Below are 9,980 nucleotides of genomic sequence, written 5' to 3'. Positions count from 1 at the left end.
TAAAGTTGTGGACTTTAAGGCCTTAGACTTGCAAAAGTAACCTAAGGGTGACTAGAACAAACCAAAGGCATCTTATTCTTTTTTTTCTCAACCATAGTGTTAACTAGGGGTGGGCGTTCGGGTACCCATTCAGATTCCGTTCGGGTCTATTCGGGTTTTGGGTTTTCGGGGTCAAAGATTTCAGCCCCATTCGAATATTTCTAAGTTTCGGTTCGGGTTTGGGTTCGGTTCGGATCTTTGGGAGTTCGGTTCGGGTTCGGATAACCCATTAAAATTATTTTTAAAATTTTAAATTCATTATATACTTTAAATTTCTCAAAAACTGTAAACAAAATATTATATGACATACAAATTTGAATAACATATGTCAAAATACCTAAACTTAACGTATAATGTGATTTGGTTTGAATATTTGGATAGATAATCAATAGATATTTTAAATATTTTTGGTATTTTGAGTATTTTTTAGCTATATTAGACATTTACTTTTGACTACTAGTATATATTTTCAAGTATTTTGGACAATTTAAAAATATCTTATATATTAAGGATGTTTTTAATAGACATTAAATCTAAAATATATTTATATAAGGTGGTATAGAAATCAATTTCGGATACATTCGGGTACCCGAAATACTTCGGTTCGGGTCGGGTTCGGGTCGGGTTCGGGTCGGGTTCGGTTCCGGTTCTTTAGATACCAAAATTTTGAACCTGTTCGGATATTTAATCAATTTCGGTTCAGATTCAGTACTACTTTTTCGGGTCAGGTTCGGTTCGGTTCTTCGGATTCGGATTCGGATTTTTTGCCCAGCCCTAGTGTTAACTTTATAGGCAAGTTCAATGGGGATAAACAATGATAGCAATACCAAATGAATCAATGATAAAACTAGAGTCCTAGAACCCATAAATTCTAAGGGGGTTATTGAGTTTTGATATACAAGAACAAGATCATCAAAGTGATGAGGGCTAGATAGTAGCTAGTGACCTGAATTTACTTCTAGCACAAGAATTAACCGCTTTGAACTTATGTTATAAAGAAGTCACACAGTGGCAGGTAATAATAGGTCACCGCCTTTTTTTGCTTTGGTGTGTGTGACATCTCTCTCTCTCTCTGAGAGTTTTGTAAGAGAGGGGGACTTGTTATTCCAGGTCTTTGAGCCACAAAGGGTAATAACTTCTGGAGACCCCATTGTTAATAAATGCTCATCCATGTGAGAGAGCCGGGAAAACAGGGGATTCATTTCATTTTTCTCGTGTGTGCCTATCTCTCTCCGCTATATATCATCCTCCTTCATCACTCAGATATGCTCAACTTGTAACATTTCTACAACTGTAGCCAAAAGACCATTCCTTTGTGCTCTTATGGTGATGGATGAGATTATCTTTTATTATACACTTCTTCTTTGATCTGTGATAAAAGACTAAGAGAGTTTTGGTTTTCTTGGGGAAGACAAAATGGGTAGATCACCGTACTGCGACAAATTGGGCTTGAAGAAAGGGCCTTGGACCCCAGAAGAAGACCAAAAACTTTTGGCTTATATTGAAGAACATGGACATGGAAGTTGGCGTTCATTGCCGGAGAAAGCTGGTAAAATGAAACTCTTATATTCATCTTTGTGCTCCAAAATATTCAAAACATTCTTTATCATTTATCTTCCTTCATTCTCAATCTCAGGTCTACATCGATGCGGGAAGAGTTGCAGACTAAGATGGACTAACTACTTGAGACCAGACATCAAAAGAGGCAAATTCAACTTGCAAGAAGAACAAACCATCATTCAACTCCATGCTCTCTTAGGAAACAGGTGGTCGTCGATTGCGACTCATCTGCCGAAGAGAACAGACAACGAGATCAAGAACTATTGGAACACTCATTTGAAGAAACGGTTGGTAAAAATGGGGATTGATCCAGTGACTCATAAACCTAAAAACGAGACTCCTCTTGGTTTATCCAAGAACGCAGCCACGCTTAGCCACATGGCTCAGTGGGAAAGTGCTAGGCTTGAAGCTGAAGCAAGGTTTGCTAGAGAATCTAAGCTTCTTCACTACCAAACCAAACCATCATCCCATCATCATCATGGATTCACTCATAAGACATTGTTAACCACTTGGACAACAAAAACAAACCAAGGTAGAACAAAACGGAACATAGACATTATATTATTATATTTTTTAAGCAAAAAAAAAAAACATAGACATTATTTTGATTATCTATCTTTTGTATGCAATGCAGATCAACAACAACTTGAATCTCCGACATCAACAGTGTCATTCTCTGACATGAAAGAACCATCGAACAGAGTGTCCGCGAAGATGGAGTTCACTGGATCATCCACGGGTCTGGCTCTGATGAAAGAACACGAAAATGATTGGATCAGTACAACGATTTTCGAAGCCACGCAGATGGAGGAAGGAGTCGAAGAAGGCTTCACGGGTCTCTTGCTAGGAGGCGATACACTAGGACGGAGTTTCTCCGCCGATAAAAACGAGAGGGACGGAGAGAATAGTGGTGGTGAGTGCAACAACTATTTCGAGGACAACAAGAACTATTTGGACAGCATTTTCAACTTTGTTGGTCCTTCGCCGTCCGATGCTCCGCCCATGTTTTAAATCAAAGGGTTGATATTTCTCCGGGAATGTTTTTGATTTTTTTTTAGTTTCTAGTAGTTGTATGAACCCAATCATATGATCGATCTTTCATATGAGAACTTTCAGAAGAATGAATACAGTTCATAATAGGGTTACGTGTCCAACCGTATACCGGTGAGTACAAGCACTTAGACAATTTACTTGGACAAACACCACTAAACTAGAAACTATAGTATATTGGTTACATAGTGATAGTGTGGCTGTGGTGAAAACAGCACGTTGACATGTCGACTATACTATAATAAATGTTGGTTGTTTCATGTCCTTTTCTTGCCTCTCTTGAATCCGATTTTTCCAATTAAATGTGAGAAATTTGATTTTTAAGAAACATCAAAGCCGAACCGGAATAAAAGACCGGCCAATATCGACAGATAAATTCAACCAATGGAGTGTGTTTGTTTGTCCACCTCAGTTACGTTTTGGGCTTTTGAGTTCTGAGATTAGCCGAGCCTTAAGCTGTCGTTTTGATATTAGGTTTGAGCTTGCTTTCATCTCCCACGGAACCTGAGTTCTGAGAGCGTGTTTCATCTTCTTCCTTAGAATCCTAAAAGCTACCAGTTACATATTCATTTTATTAAAATCCCTTATTAAATCCATCACCCACGATCTACGATTTTCCCTCATGCAAGGAGGTGGAACTGCGACGGTAAAATTGTAAGGTTTCCTACTATGAGAACCATCTCCTGAATTTTGAGTTGATTTGGTTTCATTTTAGATGTGGATATGTTTATTCACGATTCGCGTTTGTGATTCCTTTTTTGTTCACAGTAACAACGATTGCGGCTGTATCAACATCGATGAAGGAGTTCCCGTGATCGGAATGGGTATGTTGATTTGATTCTGATCTGTAGATACCAATCATGTATCGCAGTCTCTCTAAAACGTTGGTTAACTAACGGAGGGTGTAGATGGTTTTCTTTGTTGATTACATATCAATCATTTTCTGTACTTAATGTAACAGGGTCTAACTTACCAAGAGATTGCTAAAATTCCCTTAGGAGAAGGATCTATGAGACATGGTCAGGTCCTGGAGGTTAATGGGGAGAAAGCAATTGGCCAGGTTAATGATTCTTATGTTTTACTTTAACTTTATGTATGCTGTGGAGTCACGGGTGCCTTCTAATGTTAATCCTAATCTGGCTGCAGGTAGAGGAGTCCCAAAGGTTAACATAACAAAAACTGCATTGTTGATTGTTATCAATCATTCACTATGGTACAACATCTACCATTACCCTTAATAATTAAAGTAGCTGTTTCTGTTGAAGGCGTTGAAACCAAACTATGGCAGGTAAGATTTGTCTTCCCCTCCATAATGGCTTTGTATTTCGTTATGTTCCTGTGAGAAACTATGTAAATGGGTAGTATAAGTGGCTACCAAGTCCTCTACCCAGCACTAGGATTTGAGTCATAAATAGTTTGTGAATCTTTAAGAAAGGATATATTAGACATTCTGACAATAGCTTTAGGCAATCTTAGGACCATTGCCATTATCCAAGTTTCTTAATTTTCGATTCTTGGCTGATGGTTTCTTTTAGCTTAGCAAGTTTAGATTCTAATTTTTGTCTAGATTTTTTAGCTGGTTTATGGCCAACTGAACCGGTCATTGGCATAACAAGATGAAACATTGGCCTCCAAAGTTTTATCATTTGTCCTCCAGATTGTTTAACAAAAATATATGCTTTGATTATTTAGTAACTGTTTCAAGTTCCATAAATCTCAGGACTGACCCCTTCTTATGGCATCACGTCGTTTTGGTGATATTCTTGCTGTGAATCCTTTTCAATAACATGTGTTGCAGTTTTAGTTTATATGTTTTGTGACACAGGAATTTCCAATTCACAAGATATAGTTAGGCTTGGCTACACGAATCCATGTGAATCGTTGACCCTGATGAATTGCTGTTTCACAGGTACCAGAGACGCTTCCAGAAGAAGCACTCTCTAAGATGAGCACACCACCAAAGAGTGAATCACCAATCATCACTCCTGACGAACTAACTGAAGCTGATGGGTTCGTCTTTGGATTCCCAACACGGTACGGCATGATGGCTGCTCAGTTCAAAGTCTTCTTGGACACTACCGGTGGACTCCGGAGAACTCAGTCACTTGCTGGTAAACCAGCTGGATCTTCTACAGCACTGGCTCTCAAGGTGGTAGCCAAGAAACCACTGCGTAAGTTCCCATGAAACCATGAGAGTCATGTATGAGCCGTAGTTTGTCAATAATAAAGTAGATGTTTTTTTCTCAAGTCATGTTCACGCATACGTGAGGTCAGTAAGTACACAAAACTTTAGCTCATTATGTCTCCGTTTAAACTATAGATTATGACAATTTTTTGATCTTCTGCGAAACCATGCACTCTTTTTTTTTTATCAACTACCATGAACTCATATCAAACATAGCAGACACCATGGTTAATGACATTTCCAGTCCACTAAAAGATCAATCTGCTCATGTCTACATCATTTGTGATGGAGGAAACATTGAAGGATTTGCTACCAAGTCAGCTATATAGTAAAGGACTTATGGTCATTGCAAACAACCTTTTTATTAGATTTTAGGTGTGTTATATGATTTCTGCAGAATGACTGAGCCTCAGCCTAAGTACTCTACCACAGAGAAGCAAGTTTTGGACATGCTATAATCTCGACAGAGAAATGTACATATGCGCAGTATGGATGGGACATGAACAATTTACGTAGTCAAGGCTGGCACCATGTGGTTTTACAACTGGTTATGGCGTCCTGATGGTGATTCTACTTCTTTTTCTTGAGAACCTCAATAAATATATCAGTTGCAACATCTACAATTTCCTCTCGTAAGAAACTCGAACAGAGACAAATATATACAAATATAACCACGGCTGATAACAGAGACTGACTGCTAATGGTTCTGACTCATTCCCACTGCACAAAAGAACAAACAAAAAAAAAAGCCAAGTTGAATAATAAGAAACGAACCATCCACACATTACGTAAGGCATAGAAGATATACTTTGAATTTACAAAACCATTTAACGTAATAAAAATACAATAAATGATTGAACAAAAAAAAAAAGAAACACACAACAAAATAATACGCAACCAAGCTTTGTTGTTGTCGATATTATCCTTCACGCAAGCATCTCTAACCAGTAATATGTTTGATCTGCACTAAATGATTGAACCACTGAAAAGAGAACATCCAATATCAGCATGAAAGTGGAGAAGGGAATGGTAGCAAACAAAACAAACAGTGTAACCTATAACCTATAGGATGAAACAAAACTAAAACCAACACGACTTGGATGAATAAGAACAACGAAAACTATAGAGATAATATATTTGTGTCATACTGTAGTTATAAAATTATTAATATATTTTAGAATAAAAAACTAATAAATATAATTATTCTTATGTGCAACAACAACAGTAACCAAAGTAATCAATCTAACTTTTGATGTGAGAGATCTAATGTAGAAAACCAATTTATAAATAATAGTATAAATAGATAAATAGATATTTTAAATGTACACGATACAAAAATATATATATATATATATATATATATATATTCATATAATTAATTCAATTAATTAAAACAAAGAAGCTCAAAATCAACATGATATACTATATTTACTATTAAAATTATGGGCTGGAAAAGAGAAAATTATTATTAAATAGCTAAAACACATGATAAAATAAACCAAAACCATAAAACTTTAAAGATCTACATATTTTTAAAAATATGGCTAAACTAAATAGAAAAGAAGTAATACGAATTTATAAATAAAATTTATATTATTTCAATATATATAAATGAAAAAGTTCAGATTAACCATTTCAGAAAAAAAAAATGACAAAAATAAGAATTTGTACCCTTGAGAACAAGTAACTTTGTTCAGTATACCCCACTCTGCGGAATTCTTGATTAACTAATACAGTAATGCTAGGTGTTTGCCCATAATTTCGCGAATGATAATATTTTATGAAAAGTACATGATATATTTATAATGATGTAATTGTTGAATAATAATTAGAAATATTAAAAATTAACATTTAATAAGTTGATATTAAAAAAAATCAGTATCTATTTTTAGAAGAGCTGTGAAATTTAAGATAATTACATAAATATAAGTCGATAAAAATATTTTTCTTAAATGTAAGTATTATTACAATTGGTTCAAATAATTAGTTGTTAATACCTTTTTGTTTATTTAACACGTGGAAAACGAAAACACTCTTACATGTTTTTGTGTAGTTCTAAGAATATGGTTAGAGGCTTATACAGCTCTGGCTTCTTCGTTAATTATTTGTTTTCTTTATTTTTATATAGATCTAATGTAAACAATCAATTCGTAAATAATAGTATAAATATATATTTTAAATTTACACATTACAAAATATTAAATATAATAAATATATTCATATGATTAATTCATATTAATTAAAACAAAGAGGGTCAAAATCAACATGATATACTATATTTACTATTAAAAATAATTTAGGCTGGAAAAGAGCAAATTATTATTAAGAAGTTAAAACACATGATAAAATAAACCAAAACAATAAAACTTTAAAGATCGACATATTTTAAAAAATATGGCTAAACTAAATAGAAAATAAGACGTACGAATTTACAAACAAAAATATATTATTTCAATATATATATATATATATATATATGAAAATGTTCAGATTAACCATTTCTGGAAAAAATGACAAAAGTAAGAATTTGTACCCTTGAGAACAAGTAACTTTGATCAGTATACCCCACTCCGCGGAACTCTTGACTAACTAATACTAGGTGTTTGCCCGCGATTTTGCGGATGATAATATTATAAGAGAAATACATGATATGTTTATAATGTTATAATTTTTGAATAATAATTATAAATACTAAAAATTTAACAGTTCAAAAATTTCAGTATCTATTTTTAGAAGAGCTGTGAAATTTAAAATAATTACATAAATATAAGTCGCTAAAAATATTTTTCTTAAATGTAAGTATTATTACAATTGGTTCAAATAATTAGTTGTTAATACTTTTTTGTTTATTTTAACACGTGGAAAACGAAAAACACTATTACCATAAAAATGTATTTTTGTGTAGATCCAAGAATATGGTTAGAGGCTTCTATAGCTCTGTCATCTTCGTTGATGATTTGTTTTATTTAAATTTCTTTCATTTGTTTGATTGTTTCCAATTTATTTTAAATTTGACAAAAAACTAAATTGTTTTTATGTATTTTTTTCAAAACAAAAGTTTCGGGTATGACTAAAAACTCAATTTTATTTTTATATGTGAATAAGGTATTAAACAATCTTAACATTTATAAACCATTCACGTCCAAACATACTTTAAGACCATCAAAGTTGTTATATACACCTCTTACAAATCATCATAAAACACATACAGTGATAATATACAATAATATGGTTATATATATCACAATAATACAGTGAAAATATGGATATTGGGTTTTTTGGTCAAAACCAAATTAAGTTGTAGTTTAAAGATTGATTGGATCTGATATTTGATTTTTTTTGGGGTATTTCTATTTATTTTGAATCGACTGATGATTGAACTTGTCGAGTTGATTTTTGGATTTGTATTTCCAGCGCTAAATCTTTGTCGACCAAACACTGATCATGAAGAAATCAACAAACTATCATCTTCAAAAGCCAAGGATACCAGAAAATCATCATCCAACTTATAATATTATAAAAGACATATAAAAACATACACATGATATAAATAACACATATAACAAAAAAAATATGTGATGTTGAGATTAATAATATATTTTATAATAAACTAAATGTGTAAAAAATATTTTTTTTGAGAATAACTTAGGTTTAAAAAATTCTTTATTAATTTCACATTGTTCACTATCCCATACATATTTTAGAAAGTAGAAGACGACAAATTGTGAGTTTTACTCATTTTAATTCAATTTATTATTTATATTTTACAACATAGATGTAATATATTGTAATATACATATAAAATATATGTTATTTGTATATTTAATGAAAAATAAATATGATCGTGGTGATAATTGGATACTACTATTTATTTGGATATGAACCCCATATGAAAGTGAACCTAAAAAAATACCCCAAGGGTTTCAGAAATATATTAATTATTGTGTTGTCATTCAAGGTAATACATGATTTTTGAAGTAAAAAAAACTTTCAATTGTATGAATCTAACCTCAATAAAATTTGGGATTTAAAGTGTGGAGTTTAATTACCAGATGATTCAATTTCTAGTATATTATAAGATATATAATTTATTGAGAGATACAAATAGAATTGTTCGTTGTGGTCGTGTGGTGCCAAAAAAATATTTTGATCAAAGATATTGTACATACATAACAAACTGTCAATTAGGGATAATTCTATCATGAAAGGTTGTTTGCGAAGTCTTAATCATTATAGTTAATTATCGTATAAAATAGAAATAGAGATTATATGATAATATATTTGAAATTTGATGGTATAAAAAGTCTCAATAATTTTTTTTGAAAAATATTTAGCTAAATGACTAACAAATTTTTAGATGAAACAGATTTTGATTCGAGTTTTTGGAAACACATATAAACTAAAAAAAAATCTTTTCCGGTTCTTTCAAATTTATGCATCCAAAATTTCAAATAACTCGTAAAATATAATTTTTGGCATCTCCTGAACAAAGCTTAATTAAGGCCCATTAAGAGCCTAATACTCAGCTCTTAGTAAAAGAGGATCGCGCCACCATCACGAGTCGCGAGTTTGTGAGAAGTTTGGAGAATCGATTTGGGAATTTAGGGTTTTGCGAAGACTACGACATAAGATTTGGCGATGACTCTGCCTCCAGGTCTTTACTCCGGCACCAGCTCTCTCGCTCTTGTACGTATCATCCTCTCTCTCTCTCCGATTCGTCTATTAAAAAAATCTTTTTATTTGTGAGTTCATGTGATTGATCTGAGTCTCTATGTCGCTTCATTGACCAGGTGGCTCGTGCTTCGGCTTTTAGCGTGGGTCTCGTCTACGGGAGCATGAAGCTCAAGTTCCTCAAGGTAACTTGATTATAGTGCTCGTATGTATCTCCTATGATTCTCAAAATTCAGTATATCTGATTGATTGATGATTTGTCAGATTATAATTGGTGGCTACACAAATCTATATATAGGAATTGATTTGCTCCTTTTGTTACTTTGTTTCTGCAACTCCTGAGTTCTAATCTTATATTCCTTTTTGTTGTATGCTAAGTACTAACAAATTGCTTTTTTTGCACCTGCAGATGACAAAGCCACACAAGGTTGAAGCTAATCATTAAACCATTTTTTTCCCCTTTACAATAAAGATT

The 9,980-nt window shown here is 32.9% G+C and overlaps 3 protein-coding genes across 5 annotated transcripts; all 3 read left to right on the top strand.

Moving 5' to 3' along the window:
- Window positions 1-1,107: 1,107 nt before the first annotated feature.
- LOC106313816 (myb-related protein Hv1) lies at window positions 1,108-2,758 on the top strand. The gene is made up of 4 exons (XM_013751728.1): window positions 1,108-1,365; window positions 1,451-1,588; window positions 1,676-2,131; window positions 2,234-2,758. Exons 2-4 carry the CDS (start codon window positions 1,456-1,458, stop codon window positions 2,608-2,610), a joined length of 966 nt encoding a protein of 321 aa, XP_013607182.1. The 5' UTR covers window positions 1,108-1,365; window positions 1,451-1,455; the 3' UTR covers window positions 2,611-2,758.
- A 321-nt stretch (window positions 2,759-3,079) lies between these two features.
- LOC106316783 (NAD(P)H dehydrogenase (quinone) FQR1-like) lies at window positions 3,080-5,270 on the top strand. 3 transcript variants are annotated; one of them, XR_001264962.1, is made up of 5 exons: window positions 3,080-3,303; window positions 3,418-3,473; window positions 3,611-3,709; window positions 3,796-3,937; window positions 4,559-4,996. XR_001264962.1 is itself a non-coding variant. In XM_013754654.1 (5 exons), exons 3-5 carry the CDS (start codon window positions 3,860-3,862, stop codon window positions 5,234-5,236), a joined length of 345 nt encoding a protein of 114 aa, XP_013610108.1. In that variant the 5' UTR covers window positions 3,080-3,303; window positions 3,418-3,473; window positions 3,611-3,859; the 3' UTR covers window positions 5,237-5,270. The 3 variants fall into 3 exon arrangements, 2 of the variants coding, with proteins under 2 accessions (XP_013610108.1, XP_013610107.1); XM_013754654.1 differs by adding an exon at window positions 5,232-5,270 and having other exon boundaries at window positions 3,611-3,937; window positions 4,559-4,820; XM_013754653.1 differs by having other exon boundaries at window positions 3,611-3,937; window positions 4,559-4,951.
- A 4,055-nt stretch (window positions 5,271-9,325) lies between these two features.
- Window positions 9,326-9,980, top strand: LOC106317299. Its single transcript, XM_013755140.1, has 3 exons — window positions 9,326-9,520; window positions 9,625-9,690; window positions 9,915-9,980. Exons 1-3 carry the CDS (start codon window positions 9,473-9,475, stop codon window positions 9,948-9,950), a joined length of 150 nt encoding a protein of 49 aa, XP_013610594.1. The 5' UTR covers window positions 9,326-9,472; the 3' UTR covers window positions 9,951-9,980.

The sequence above is a fragment of the Brassica oleracea genome, chromosome C9 (assembly GCF_000695525.1).
Source record: "Brassica oleracea var. oleracea cultivar TO1000 chromosome C9, BOL, whole genome shotgun sequence".
NCBI classification, from domain to species: Eukaryota; Viridiplantae; Streptophyta; class Magnoliopsida; order Brassicales; family Brassicaceae; genus Brassica; species Brassica oleracea.
Note: the sequence above shows the minus strand (reverse complement) of the source record. Positions and strands in the feature narration are given on the sequence as shown.

Coding starts and splice junctions, on each gene's coding strand:
- LOC106313816 (XM_013751728.1), top strand. CDS start 1,456: ATGGGTAGATCACCGTACTGCGACAAATTGGGCTTGAAGAAAGGGCCT. Junction 1,589..1,675: donor TTCATTGCCGGAGAAAGCTG/GTAAAATGAAAC, acceptor TCTCAATCTCAG/GTCTACATCGATGCGGGAAG. Junction 2,132..2,233: donor GACAACAAAAACAAACCAAG/GTAGAACAAAAC, acceptor TATGCAATGCAG/ATCAACAACAACTTGAATCT.
- LOC106316783 (XM_013754653.1), top strand. CDS start 3,860: ATGGTACAACATCTACCATTACCCTTAATAATTAAAGTAGCTGTTTCT. Junction 3,938..4,558: donor TTGAAACCAAACTATGGCAG/GTAAGATTTGTC, acceptor GCTGTTTCACAG/GTACCAGAGACGCTTCCAGA.
- LOC106317299 (XM_013755140.1), top strand. CDS start 9,473: ATGACTCTGCCTCCAGGTCTTTACTCCGGCACCAGCTCTCTCGCTCTT. Junction 9,521..9,624: donor GCACCAGCTCTCTCGCTCTT/GTACGTATCATC, acceptor TTCATTGACCAG/GTGGCTCGTGCTTCGGCTTT. Junction 9,691..9,914: donor TGAAGCTCAAGTTCCTCAAG/GTAACTTGATTA, acceptor TTGCACCTGCAG/ATGACAAAGCCACACAAGGT.